Source organism: Lonchura striata, chromosome 2, assembly GCF_050655825.1.
Source record: "Lonchura striata isolate lonStrDom1 chromosome 2, ASM5065582v1, whole genome shotgun sequence".
NCBI classification, from domain to species: Eukaryota; Metazoa; Chordata; class Aves; order Passeriformes; family Estrildidae; genus Lonchura; species Lonchura striata.
Genome location: NC_140704.1, coordinates 134,864,594 through 134,878,851, shown reverse-complemented (window position 1 = coordinate 134,878,851; position 14,258 = coordinate 134,864,594). Strand labels below are relative to the sequence as shown.

Here is a 14,258-nt window from a genome sequence, read left to right as displayed (position 1 = left end):
CTCACCGAGGGTGCTCTTTTCTTCCTGTTCTTTAAACAGGCCTTGGATAGGATACAGAAATAGAAATGAGAGCCCAAGGGCTGTTTGGCAGGTGACTCCCACAAACACTAATTAACAATGTCATGGTCTTCCCTCTTCCTGTATCTTCCTGTATCTTCCTGTATCTTCCTGTATCTTCCTGAAACTTTTCAGCAGGAGGACTGGACATAACAGAGCCAGTGCTGGAGCTGGACACAGGCAGGGCCACGCTGGGACAGGGCTGCTCCTCAGCATTTCAGTTGGATTGCCCTGGCCAGGCAGGCTTGGACAACGTGTGCCCTCTGCAGAGCACTCAGCACAAACATCTCCCTGGGATAACTGCACAGTAGCTGCCTCTGCCACTGTCCTACCTTCTGGGAGCACAGGATTGCACAGACTTTGTACAGAGTCCCAAAGAAATTCATGCAGTGGCTGCAGTATGATGTTGGCAGATGAAAATCCTTGGGAGGTTTTCCGTCCCTTCCCCTTGGCAGGGCACCTCTCCACAGACTCTCTGCCTTCTCTAATCCAAACCACCCTGGTACTGCCCCAACTGAAGACAGTACCAAAGTAGCTAAAAAATCCCCCAAACCTTTAAGAGCAAATAAATGAAACAATTATATTGAACTATTCATTTTATCCAGGAATACAAATTGGGAAATTAAAATTAAATGTAAACTGTATATCCAGAGGTAAAGCAACAAATACCTGTGACCTCTTATACACAATCAGCAATATACTTCCAAAAGCAAATTCCATGAAGATTTCTCTAAGGCCCTGATAATTTTTAAGTTCTCCAGGCCAGTACTATATGAACAAATTTGTTGCAGTCATTCCAGAGCTCACTAGCTGTTAAGATTTCTGAGTATTTTAGATATAATTCCTACTATAGCAATTAAATTTATATCTATTTTCTGATAGTCCCAAATCCTGTGACTTTCCAAATCAAAGTGACTTTTGAAAACATTATGTTAATCAAGAACTTTCTTTTTGATGACTTCTTTTCTCAGCTCTTTGGGTGCAGAACGACCAGTACCTAAACAAGTAATAAAATATTCTAAATTGTTTACTTTGTCAAGTAATTCAGGCCAAATGTTTCATGATCCAAATATTTGTAGGTCCATTGATGGCTGTTCTGTGATGCTGATTTATGAACTACAGAGAGTTGTCTTCTGAAACAGCTATTTTTGTTTGGTCTGGGATAGCAACAACCTTGAAACTTAGCTCCTAGTACATGCCTTATAATTTCCTGGAAAGGAGGCAATCTGAAGATTTTCTTATCAAAATGATTACTGTCTTTAGAAATCTGCACCTGTGGATTTCTGCACAATTTGGCCCTTAGAAAATGCATTTCCCATTGTACTGGCACTGGATTTAAGCTGGCTATGCAATTAGGTATAAAAATGTATGTATTTATACATGTATATATTTATGTATGTACATATACACATACTTCTTAGCATGCATTTGCTGGCTGAAAAATTTGACCAGGTCTGCAGATATCCAGGTATTCACAACAGACAGTATTTAACCTCAGAGTTTTCCCTGTTCTCTAATGAGGTAACCTTTCTGCACTCGACCCATTTTCCTCCACAACTCCTTTCTTTCTTTCCTTCCTTTCTCATAGTAAAGCTGCTTCAAGGGTGGCTGAAGAAAGGTTTTGATTCAGATCTAGTGAACATGGGCCTTACTGGGATTCTGAATTCCCAGTAATCTGAAACAAAGAGCTGTATTTGTCTGCCTGACAATACAGGGGATAGTTCAGTGCACAACCCTGTGAAAATCAGATGAACATGTTTGCAATTGCTGTAAATGCAATGATTATCAGAGAACACAATCTGTCACTTTTAATAACCCTGATGTGCAAAACTAGAGAATAATAGCTGCAGGTGTTCACACAACCTTGTTGTGTAATTGTGCAGAGACTTGACCAGACTATAAATCAAAGTAGGACTGTTTTTTTTTTTATATTTTCATCCTATTAAGAAATATTGTTCATATTGGTAAAATAAAGATATAGGCCTAGTTTATCAGAAGATCAGTCTTTTTTGAATTGAATCTCATCATTCAGGGTTAGCGTGTGACCTGTGGCATCTGAAGGATGGCTATGGACACACTATCCCTCTTGGCTTTAGCAGAGATTACAATTTGAAATCCCCCCCAGTCACACCACACGTTTACTGGAGCTTTCCTGGTGACAGGTCAGTACCTGTTACCATCTCAGGCACCTGGCAGCTCTGACAAGGAGCAAGTGCTGAGCTCTACACAATGCCTACTGACACTCAGGGGAAGGGGCTATGCAGGGGTGCAGCTTCAGATGTTCCTCTGCATCCCTGCTGCCAGAGTGATCCCCACTTTCTCTGAGGATCAGCAGTATTGCCACTTCAGCTTTATAAAGACCTCAGAAGTTCAGAGAATTTAACAGAATGATCCATCCCAGACTGTACCATAGGGTACCCATGTACTGCTAATTTTTCAGACTTCAGAATGATTTTTCTCATTCTTCCCTTTATCTTCTTTCCAACCTTTTCTCTCAGTTAACTATACACTGTCTACAACAGCACACATAATTAGCATACATACCTGTTTTCTTATTACCTCATTTTACTGTTCACTGGATTTTCTAATGAGTAATGAGAAAAACTGATTATATTATTGCCACTACATTTGTGGGGACAGTGCTTGGTTCTATAAGACAGAGAAGTTGCTTTGGGATTTCTCTGCAGAAAGGCATGCTGCTTGGATGAACCACATATGCACTATGTCTAGTGCTGATTCCTTGCAGCCAAACTGCTGCAAGGAAAAAGGAAAAAGGATCACTCCACAGGTGATCCTGGCCAGCTCTAGGACTTGCTTGTCTGTCCCCAGGTATGTGTAACCCTGCCACCACGGCTTGTTTGCTGATACACTGGCATTTGTGTCAGTGCTGCTGCAGGAGATTCCCTTGATGCTTTAGGATTTTAGCTTTTATATTTTTCATATATTTATAAACCTGCAATTCTTTAGTGTTTAACTCTGAACTCCATATAGAGTATCAGCTACTGTCTTCCCATTTTGGTCAGACAAAACAATTCTTCTCTAGGCCTGGGAATCAAGGACATCTTTCTGTCTCAGGCCCCAAGAAATGTAAAACAAAAGTGAGTTGTGGGAGAGCAAACTTGAGGTGAATTACTTCATTACCTGAAGCTGTAATTGGAAGATTAACTTCCAATATTACATTGGAAGTTGTAATTGGAAGATTAACTTCCAATATTGCAAGTTCCAAAACTTGCAAATGGACCAAACTTGTAAAAGTATGAAAAACTGTGACTCGTTATCCATTTTTTGGGTGTAGCCCCTGTGAAGGCTCTGTCTGCCCTAAATGTATCTGAAGGCCTTTTAATAAATATAACCACTTTTTACACCCTTAATTTTGTCTGGCCTCTGCTTTTAATTAATCTCAACAAGGGATCACGCTGACTCCTCTTTTTTAGATACACTGAGTTGGTTTCATTCACCCAAAATGAAGTTGCTTTCTAATTTTTGGGATTTGATCAGTGTTCCACCACTGACTTTTCTTGTAGTGCTCTCACTCTTATACCTATTTGTGAAAAACACATATTTTATGTTTGTCTTTTTGCAAATATTAAATTGAATACTATATGTATTATGTTATATTGATTAGAAGTGCTGTATTAACATTTTAATAGTATGGTAAATGTAGTTTTGTAGTTACAATAGAGCTTTGTAATTAAAATAGAAACTATGTACATGGGAAGAAAGGCATGAAGTATTTGCATCAAGATAGCAGCTGCAGGACACCTGAATCTTCCAGAGAAAAATTTATGGCTCCCTAATTAGAAGAAACTAACTTCTTCCTGCCTCACTCAGCTGTGAAGGTGCCACAGGATTAAGAAGAGGACGTTGACACTGATCAGACGGAGTTCTTTGTTTCAACAGAATTTATACATCATGTCTGAGATATATGAATATGCAACAGACTATTGCTTTTAAGGGTTAATTCTTTGTTCACAAGGTATGCTTTTCATGGCTTAGTGCCCAAGAGCATCCGGACATCTGTAATTCTTTGCTTTTTATTGTCTTGTAATTGTCCTAACTCTAAATTTTTATTACTCTAATTGTATTGCTATTTTTATAACAATTTTATTATTATTAAACATTTAAAAATTCTAAAAACAAGTGCTGGTGTTTTCCACACTCTTCATACCTCTAAATGGTGCTTTCTTACATGATCTTGTCATCATTTTAGTGGGGAAAAGTGGTGAAAGAACTTCAGGGCCACTGCTCTCTGGATTAAGTTCTCCCTCTCTGTTAGAAATCCTGCTTCTATCCTCTCATCAGGCAAGCACAGAGTTAGGCCAGGGTGAGAAGTGGTCCTGCTTTCCCCAAGTACTCTGCATTCCCTGCATGCTCATCTCCACTGCCAAACTGAGCGCCAGCCCGCAGGGCCCCCGAGCCAGAGTAACTCCCGGCTCAGCCTGGGAAGGAGCTGACCTGCCTGGCTGGGCATGGTGGGGCAGGCGGGGGGCTGGAGGAGGGCACAGTGCCTGCTCTTGGTGCTGGGAGAAGTAACGCTGCTTTTCCTGAGGCTGCCAGCTGCTCCCTGGGTCGCTCCATCTTGAGACTTGTTTGTTGGAAATAGAGACACTGTCTGCTGCTTCCCTGCCTTTCCTCTGTTTCTGCTGCGGAGGGGAGCTCAAGATCCCTGAGGGTGCCTGAGTGCCTGATGTGTCCTCCCCCATTCCTTAATCATCAAACTGCTGTGAAGGCTCATGCAGTCCCAGATTCTGTTTTTAACAAAACAGTGGCTGTATAATATTGTTTAAGGAATTTTAGTAGGGCCAAAGCCTTTTCTTTCTTCTACTGTAATTTCCATCTGGTTTGGACTATCCCTTTGTCTTTATAAAGGACATTTTTTGGGCCATGGACTCCCAGGAGAGGCTTTCACAGAAAGTAGGTTTGAGGGCTGAGAGACAATAGTGCCCATTTCTGCCTGTATTCCCATCACCCCCAACTCAATCCTTAATTCCACCTAGATTTAGGGACAGAATTTGGGGTCCAGTGCCCAAAGTGTCTATCAGAAAGTTCCTTTGGAAATGCAGAGATTTTTTAAAAGCACATTACTAGAAAGAACTAATTTTATAAACAGCTGAGTTGTTCTCTCCGGACGTGAGCGGAGGCTGCAATGGCATCCTTGGGAACAGCTCCCTCTCCCGGAGCCATGCATGGCTCCCGCACTGCAAGGTGACATAAAACCTGGAATAGTCCAATGGAATGGCATCCACGAGGACTTCACGAGGCCCATTGAGCCATTACTCCCTCGCTAGTAATTTCAACAAGAACGAAAGATGAATGTTTCATCAGATCATAACCAACCGAATAAAAGTATAAAGAGTGAAAAGCAAAGCCACAGTTTGATGGGGAATAACAGCAATGAACCTGAGGGCTGGGACAAGGACAAAAAGAGGAGCAGGAGGAGAAAGAGACACAGAATGGAGTTTACTTTTCAGTTGCCAAAGAAAAGTTTGAAGTATATTTCAAAATTGATTTAATCATACTCTGTAAAGGGATAGAAATGGGCTTTTTTCTATAAAAGATACTTGACTATAGAGATACAACAAAATGTAACATTTTTATATTATTATTTATATACTACATGTATAATTTATGTGCTTAGCAGAGACATTATTCCCAGAGAACTTTACCTTTAGAGATGGACCAGTGTCAGAGTTTCACTTATGATATTTCAGTTCCACTTAAGTTTGGTAACATTTTTTCCAAGATACCTTTGTTTCAGTGTTAGTTTAGATGTTAATTTAGATGCTTAAACTGATCTGTCAAAACCCAAGGTTTTTACTCAGAAAAAAAATTATTGGGATGATGGTTTGCTGCCTGTCACTAAGAAGATTATCCTGTTGGAAATATTTTGGTTAGGTCAGTGATCATACAGCAGAAAAAGTTACCATGGAGGTAATCATACCAGGAGAAGGGCATTGCAGTATATTGCTATAAATTATTTCCCTTACTTGAAATAACATCTATTAATATAAGCATACTAGAATAACTGAATGCAGCATGTTTTGTCTTGGATTTTTAGTTTGTTTCTCCATATTCCATATCAATAAATGCATGACACTTCCTAAAGACAACAAGCCCAACACTTTCCCATGCTTGTGCTAACCTGGGCGAGTCTAGCAAAGCTCCTATGCTAGTTCTGTAATTTCATAAGAATTGTACACACTGGGATGCCTTTTTGGTGCAGTGTCTTAAGGGAATAAGTCACACCAGCAGAAAATCCCATTTCTATGCCTTTACAGACTACGTCCTGTGGCTGGATCCCTAAGCATCCTCTAGAGGGATGTCATAGGCAACCTCCTCAACTCACATGCAGAACATCCACACTGCTCATCCCTGCAGGCGCCAGCTGAGCTGCTGCTGCTCTCTGCTCTTCCCTGCACCAGTCTGGGGTGCTTCTTCTAGGATGGACAGCACTGTGGGATCGAGAACAAATGTCCTCGGCCTGAAAATGGGAGCCTCATGTCGCGGCCCTGGTCCCAGACGATGCTGTGCCTGTGTGCTCAGCGAGACAGTTTTCAAGCTGGTGGTTTCTAGTGTGCACAGGGGGCAGGAGGAAGTTTCCCTGCACTGTCCCTCCGGCACAGCCAGGGACTGAGCTGCCTGGGGACAGGATAAGGGCACTGTACAGTGGTGGGAGTGCAGAGCCATCACCCCAGGAAAAACTGGGAGCTGCACTGAGGGTGCCCAAAGCTGAACCTGCTAACAGGCAGAGTTGGGCCCAAGTCTATTCCCAAGCTCGGTGGCTGGTTTCATGCAAAAAACCTGTCTGTCTGCTCAGGCTCAGCCCCGTGCCGGGGCTGTATCCCGTCGGGACAGGCCAGTCATGCAGAACTGGGCAGCTGCGCCGGGCAGGGGGCAGGTGCCGCTGCTTTAGCAAGGCAGTGTGCACAGCACAGACAGCAGGGACACGGGCAGACCACCGCGTGTCCCCTGTGCTGGTGCCTGGCAGTGCCCAAGAGATTTATTTTCTCCATTCCTTAGTTTTCCCCATCAGCCCTGTGTCAGAAGTGACAGTCCCAGGAACACTGCTCTGGTGACACCCCACCTGAAGTGCTCAGCTCTGGAGTCCCCAGTCCTGTCAGACCGAGTCCAGAGGAAGCCACCAAGATGATTAGAGGGCTGGAGCTAGGAGGAAAGGCTGAGAGAATTGGGATTGTTCAGTCTGGAAAAGAGAAGACTTTGGGATGACCTGATTGTGATCTTCCGGCATCAGAACACACAGGAAAGATGGACAGAGACTTTTTTTTACAAGAGCGTGTACTGCTGGTGACAGGAGAAAGGTAAATGGCTTCAAACAGAGAGTAGGTTTACACTTGATATTGGGAAGAAACCCTTTACTGTGTGGGTGGTGAAGACTCTGGTACAAGTGCTATGGATGCCCGCAGTCCTGTGAGGTATTCAGGCCCAGGTGGGATGGGGCTCTGAGCAACCAGGTCTAGCAGAAGATGGCACGGCAGCGAGGCTGGAGCTAGGCCAGCTTCAAGGTCCCTAGCAATCCAGGCCGTTCCGTGATTCCATGAGGGGAGGCTCCGGCCACTACGGCTCTTCCCGCATCAGCAGCTGAGGCCTTCCGCGAGGCTGTGAAGTGCAACAGGCGTTCAAAGAAAGCCCCTCTGCGGAACGAGGGCAGCAGCGGGGATGGAAAGGGCGGGAGGCAGCAGCCCCCGGGATTCACCCCCGCGGCCGGGCCGCCCCGCGCACCGGCCCCGCCCACACGCTGCCGGCCCGCCCGGCCCCGCCCGGCCCCGCCCACACGCTGCCGGCCCGCCCGGCCCCGCCCGGCCCCGCCCACACGCTGCCGGCCCGCCCGGCCCCGCCCGGCCCCGCCCGGCCCCGCCCACACGCTGCCGGCCCGCCCGGCCCCGCCCACGCGCCTCGCGCCCGCCCCGCCCCGCCCGCGCCGCCGCGGTTCGGGCGCGGTGGCAGCCGCGGGGCGGGGCGGGCTGTGCGCGGCTCTCGCGAGAGCTGCCGCGGGGTTCGCGCGGGGCTCGCCGGGGCTCGCTCCTTTCTGGCGGCCCGGCCATCTTGGCGGCGCGTCTGCGGTGAGCGGGGCCGGGCCGGGGCGCGGGGGCCGCTGCGGGCGCTGCTGCCGGGTTCTGACCGCTCCCCTCCGTCCCCCTGTGTTCCAGGTACCGCCCGACCCCGCGTGAGGCAGCAACATGGTGGCCGCGAAGAAGACGGTGAGTGAGAGCGGGGCCGCGCCGGGCGCACGTGGTGGCGGAGCGGCGGGGCCCGGCGTGGCCTGGGGTGGCGGCCGGGGGTGCTGGGGGCCCGGGGCACGGCCCGGCGCGGCCCTCGGGGCTCGGACCGTGCCCTCCGAACACTGACCGCGCCCCTCGGCCGCCTCCCGCTGCGCTCCGTGTCCTCCGGTCCCTCCCGCGCCGTGTCCCGGTGCTTGCAGAGCCCCTGAGGTGGCTGCAGGACGGGAGAGGTGGTGCCGAGGGCCTGGTGCGGGTGGCGTTCAGGTTTTGCCTGTCCTGCTGTGTTCTGGCCTTTCTCAGAGTGGCTCTGACAGATCTGGCTTGGTTTCTTGGTCTATCTAACCTGTTGTCGTGAGCTTTACGCTCCCGTGTTTTAATATCAGCTCGATATCGCACAGTTACTTCTTTCTGCTGCCCTGTGTAATGCTGTCAGTGTGCGCCCTGGGGAGAGACAGATTCTGAACCTGGCTTAGATGTGCAAGGCAGAAGTGGTACGTACTTGGCCTTGACTAGCTGAGCATGACAAAAGCTTGTCAGATACACGCAGATGTCGCCGATTTATGTAGATAGCAGCAAACGTGCTTTGAGATGTATTTACTGATTGAGAGACGTGGGGGTAAGAAAGAACTTTCTGAACTTGTGAAAGCACAGTATCAGCAACGCCCCTGTCCATAGGCTTTCTTATACTCAGGTAACTGACTGGTCTTTCCTAGTCCATGTTTCAGATTATAGGGAGATTATGAAAAATGTATATGAAATTTCTCTATTGTGTTCTCTATTGTTCTGAAAAGCATGAAGTAACACAATAATGCTTTTTTACATCTTTTTTCAGAAAAAGTCCCTGGAGTCCATCAACTCCAGGCTTCAACTGGTTATGAAAAGTGGCAAATATGTGCTTGGGTACAAACAGACCCTGAAAATGATTCGTCAGGGCAAAGCCAAGTTGGTCATCCTCGCCAACAACTGTCCTGCTTTGAGGTAAGCACATGTGGGAGAAAACAGTTCTAAGTTGGGTTCTTTGTACAAAGGCAATGTGTGCTTCATGGTGATTGCTCCAGAGACTTCATACAGAGGGCTTTGCTGGCATGTTCTAGAGTGCTCTGAAACTTGTTTGGTAGTTTGCTGTGTAATTATTCCAAGTCTAGAAGTGTTGAAATGCTTCCTGGTGTTTTCCTGGCTTTCTGATTCAAGGAAAGGCACTAGAGAAAGTACTGGAAGCTTTTCACACTTGATAGTGTTCACTAAGAGTAATGGGGCTGAATTCCTATATTTTTCCAAAATTAGTGTATTGAAAAAATAATTTTATATCTAGGAAAACTGATAAAAGATATAAAGTATTTGAAGCACACAATTTGTCAAAGTTAGTTATAAATTTGGAGTTCTGGCCAGTGAAACTGCTTTCTTGAGAATGTAATTTGTACTAACATCATGATGTTTTCCTCATTGAATACCTGGGCCGTTTTTGTTTTTGAGGGACGTTGTACAGGCTCAAGAAAATGTAAATTCAAAGCCCAGAAATTAGATAATTGAGAAATAGCAGGACTGTTGCAGTGGGCAGCAATCCCCAATATTAGTGTGGATCTGAAAATGCCTGGGAAACAGTGTTGACTGCTAGACTCGCCTAGAGGAATTCAGAAGAGAGGGCAGCATAGATGGACTTTCTATTTTAAATTAAAATACACGGTTCTTTTCTCAGCTGCCAAAACTGTCTCTGTTCAGCATCTGGACACCACTGGCCATCAACTCTCTTAGTTTATGCACTTTGGCACATAAAAAAGGCCTTTCAGAGGTCTGCAGGTGGTGAATCCTTCTACCATGTAGAAATGAGCTTGTGTAGGAGCAGCCTGAAGGGTTTGTTGTTACAAACCTTCAGCAGACATCTAAATAAAGGTTCCTAAGCCACAAGTGTGGAGTGATGCTGCCTCACAAGAAACAGCTGTTTCTTTGGGTGGGAAGGAAAAGTTAATGGTCTTAAGGTTTAAGTGTGGTAGGAGTTAAAGCTGCTTCTGTGTATTGCAGTTGGTCAGAATTGTTTGTGGTCCTGTTAACACCCAATATTTGGATTTCAGAAAATCAGAGATTGAGTACTACGCTATGCTTGCCAAGACTGGTGTCCATCATTATAGTGGGAACAACATTGAGTTGGGCACAGCATGTGGAAAATACTACAGAGTGTGCACACTGGCCATCATTGACCCAGGTAATTCCCTCCTGCATTATGGGGGCCACATGAGGAGGAGTCTGTGGATCCTCCCTTCTCCTGTGAGTAGCAGCACTGAGCAAGGAATGAGCAGCAGTGATGACACACTTCACTTACTGCCTTTTTCCATCAGGTTTAACACTTAAAAATTTCTCTGACCAAGATCCTGTTCTTTTCCAAGTCCTAGGTTCTTAGAACCTGGAAGGAATTCTGCTTCTTTTGCACATAGCTCTTCTAATGCTGAGCCCTGTGAGCATTTTGTCTGCTTGTCAGTGTGTAGGGAGATTTCAGTGTCTGGGAAGCAACTGTATGGGAATGCTGAATCCATCAGCTAGGACATGAGCTTGCACAACATACTGTTTACAACAGCCCTGTTGGACTGTTTTTAGTCTGAGACAAAGGATTGTGACTTGTCCTGCTTTCCAGAACAATATGTAGAAAAATAATCAATAGGCATGTGGATATTCATCAAGGGAATGAAAATTACATTCAATAATTCATTTTAAAACTGTTTGTATGTAATTGCTGTGGTTTGGTAACAATCTTTGACCCAGAGAGTTGCTCAGATTCCTTATATAGAATGCTAAGTAGGTGACTTCCCAGAATGTTTTAAGAGACAAATCAATCCCTTGTTCTGTTTGTTGACCAGAATGCATACACATAGGTTTAATGATTTCCGTAATAACTTTAACCAACTGTTCCCCAAGTCACAATGATTTGAATTTCCTACTGCTTCAGGGAACTTCATTTATCTTGCTTGTATTCAAATAGTAGCTGTAAACTTAATTTTCCAAACGTCACTTTCAGGTTTGGTTTTGGGTGGGGTGGGGGCTGCAAGTCAGTCCTAATGCTCTGTAGCTGCCAATGCGAATATTCTCGCTGTCCTGATATTTCTGTGATCAGGGGAGGCTAGACATTCGCTATAGTAAAACTATGCATTGTGTCCTCCAGGACTAGATTGTTGTTTTAGTCCTGGCTTTGTAAATGCTGGTGACAGGTGCATAATTACTGTAAATGCTGTATTTGGATTAGAAAAACAGTTACAAGTGTTCTTAGCAATGTTAGCAGAATTACTTGCTTTTTTCCTAAACAGACTATCTAGAATCACAGTGGTGATTTTACGGGTGGGGTTTTTTTTCCTTAGTTTTATTCCTGAAAATCATCTTCCTGTGGGTCCTCTTGTAACAATACATTTTTGTTTTACAGGTGACTCTGACATCATTAGAAGCATGCCAGAACAAACCAGTGAGAAGTAAATGCTGTAGAGGTGTTATTTCTACAATAAAACTGGTTACAGATCTCTTTTAAAGAAAAATTTGTATTATACCTTTGTTGGTTTTAGGGAACAAACTATATAAATTAAGATTCCTTACCACTGCTATGCTTCTTGTTCTGTTAGAAATAACTTTCACATGGCAAAATTTGCCTTTTGTTCTGTAGGCATTGTGGATCTTAAGAGGTAAGTGAGGGAAGGCTTCATATGATTGTGGCAAGTATGATGCCAAATCCCAGCAGGCTGGGGCTTCCTTAATGTTTCATTTGGAGTGCTAATGCAAACGCAAGGCATCACCTAAGGGACAGTAGCAAATTTGGGATGTTGTTGGGGAGCATAGAGATTTACTTACATTAAATATTTCACAACTGTTTTTACCAAGTGAATCAAGTAGTGATGTGCATTAGTCCCTTAATCTTTTCCTTCTAAGAGTACATATCTGTAAAAGGACAAACAGGATATAGCTTCTAGATGTGTAACATACACTTTCGGTAAGATACCAGTTAACTTCACAAAGCTGTTTTTAAATCAATAGCCTTTTTTTTTAGTTTTCTGAAGGTACTACTGAAGATAGATGAGCTGGAGTTCTCAAGTCACAATTGCTGAGAATGTCAGTATCTTAGAGATTTGTGGCTTGTTTTGTTTGAGACCATGACTGCAGGATGTTCCTTATTACAAGGGATTGTTAATTGAGGTGCTAGTGATTTTCTGACATGGTAAAAGCAAACACCTAATGAAAGAATGTACCTGTAACCTTGCAGAATTCTAAAGTATGCCAAAGCACAAGGTATCTTTCAAAGCTTGCTGTTCTATGTCCATGCACATTCACCGTCTTGTCTGGTATCACTTAATTGCTTAAGTTTTGCTGCTACTACTTCTGTTATAAAGTGAATGAAGTTTGGTGTTTCCATTTCGAGACGGTCAAGAGGCAAACTCTGAGGTGTGTCAGAGCAAAGGAGGAAGTGCTGGTGTATTTACCTATTAAACCACAAATCTGGATGAGTTGCAGTCAAGGGAAGGGAGTGAAACTTGAAAACACTTCAGGTGGCCAGAATAGAAGCAGTTTGCTGGTTTTGTTTGTGTTTTAGTATTTAACCAGGTGTGCAGCTAGGTGAATTGACCAAGTAATAGTTTCAGAATTAATATACTACTTATATTCAGGAAAGTTAGAGAATCAGTGAATACTGACCAAAGGCCAGCAGAGAAAAGTTGGGTAGTCTGGACATAAGAAAAATTTTCTGAAACTTCAAGTTGTGATGCCCTGATAATCCAGTGGACTTCCCACTTTGATAATTTAATTCCATCACAGTTTAAACACAAATGTGTAACTATATTTTTGCTTCTACTGATTCCAGTAGTAACTCTTGTTTGAAGAATCCAAGTCAATCCCATGGCTGTGAATGCTGTGTCACTTGTTCTATGTATGTCTATACATAGAACTGTATATACACACAAACTGCTTAAAATGCTAGGAGTGGAGGAGGGAAATACAGAAAAGCGAGTAAAAGAAATTCATACCCTAAAAATACTGTAAAACATGGAGGTTTCATTTCAGAAAAATAACAGCATTTTATTATTTTGCATAGCTTATTTCAGTTGTTCTGCTTAATTAGAATGTCTGCTAATTACTAAATGGTTTATATAAAAATTTCAACATTCCTTATCTGCAATCAATGCAAGACAACACATGGCATATAAATGCAAGGATCCAGAATATTCTTTTCAACTTCAGACACAAAGATGTTATTTTACTTTGAATCAATTTAAGAAAATAGCTCTGACAAGTTTGTATATATAAATATACAGTGTAGCATACACTTAAAATTCTGATCAGTATTTTAGTCTGTTTTCCAAGTCTTCCATTCTCTTTGTCATTTCTTCCAGTGGATAAAAGTTAAGGAAAGCTACTGATAGGATTCATTAATAGAAAAAGTCAGCTACCTGATAGGATGCATTAATAGAAAAAGTAAGCTAACCTGATTACTATGCTCCATAAACATTCTCTTGTTTCTCCTCTTTGACTCCCAGTAGTGTCTCACACAATATTCTCCTGTATTTTCTTGTTCTGATTTGATCAGCTGAGTTGAGAAGCTGTGTGAAGCCCCATTCCTTAACAGGCATACCTTGTCATGGAGTTCAGACTGCAGCTTATTAAAAAGGCGGGTTCTACAAATGGATTGCTTGTCTCTATTTTAAAGGGAGGGTAAATGTTTATCTAGTTAATGCTGTTTAAAAAATGTTTTACTTAATCATATGGAAAACTGCACATAAGTAACAGTATATTATAAAACTATGGGGCTCTGAGACCCCGGTAAGAATGTCTGCTCCGCATGATCTGTTCTAGTCCACAGTTGTGACAGTGCTTCCCAGACAAATGTGGGATAGAGCACAAACTCCATGGGATCTAGGGCTGTAGCAATGCAAAGTAGTGTACAGCCTCTCTTTCCTGATAAGCACTTTCAGTTGGCAGGAATTCTGTCTCCTGCAG

General features: G+C 43.8%; 2 protein-coding genes and 1 non-coding gene across 14 annotated transcripts in view; 2 read left to right on the top strand and 1 right to left on the bottom strand.

Moving 5' to 3' along the window:
- The first annotated feature begins 8,099 nt into the window (after nucleotides 1–8,099).
- On the top strand, nucleotides 8,100–11,872 carry RPL30 (ribosomal protein L30). 2 transcript variants are annotated; one of them, XM_021543257.4, is made up of 5 exons: nucleotides 8,100–8,138; nucleotides 8,226–8,276; nucleotides 9,130–9,275; nucleotides 10,367–10,497; nucleotides 11,704–11,872. In XM_021543257.4, exons 2-5 carry the CDS (start codon nucleotides 8,256–8,258, stop codon nucleotides 11,751–11,753), a joined length of 348 nt encoding a protein of 115 aa, XP_021398932.1. In that variant the 5' UTR covers nucleotides 8,100–8,138; nucleotides 8,226–8,255; the 3' UTR covers nucleotides 11,754–11,872. The 2 variants fall into 2 exon arrangements, with proteins under 2 accessions (XP_021398932.1, XP_085428512.1); XM_085572386.1 differs by having other exon boundaries at nucleotides 8,100–8,276.
- Nucleotides 11,362–11,496, top strand: LOC116183345 (small nucleolar RNA SNORA72). The gene has a single exon (XR_004147945.2). It is a non-coding gene; the product is annotated as a small nucleolar RNA SNORA72 (small nucleolar RNA).
- Nucleotides 11,873–13,297: 1,425 nt separating the features above from the next.
- The window catches only part of MATN2 (matrilin 2), a 68,084-nt gene continuing 67,123 nt past the window's right edge, over nucleotides 13,298–14,258 (bottom strand). For 4 of the 11 annotated variants that reach the window (XM_085572372.1, XM_085572379.1, XM_085572380.1 and 1 more), the window contains one exon: nucleotides 13,318–13,653. In XM_085572372.1, the coding sequence (XP_085428498.1) occupies nucleotides 13,601–13,653 (53 nt within the window). In that variant the 3' untranslated portion in view covers nucleotides 13,318–13,600. Of the gene's footprint in view, nucleotides 13,656–14,258 lie in introns of all 11 variants that reach the window. The other 7 variants (XM_085572377.1, XM_085572376.1, XM_085572385.1 and 4 more) reach the window with 3 other exon arrangements.

Coding starts and splice junctions, on each gene's coding strand:
- RPL30 (XM_021543257.4), top strand. CDS start 8,256: ATGGTGGCCGCGAAGAAGACG. Junction 8,277..9,129: donor TGGTGGCCGCGAAGAAGACG/GTGAGTGAGAGC, acceptor ATCTTTTTTCAG/AAAAAGTCCCTGGAGTCCAT. Junction 10,498..11,703: donor ACTGGCCATCATTGACCCAG/GTAATTCCCTCC, acceptor TTTGTTTTACAG/GTGACTCTGACATCATTAGA.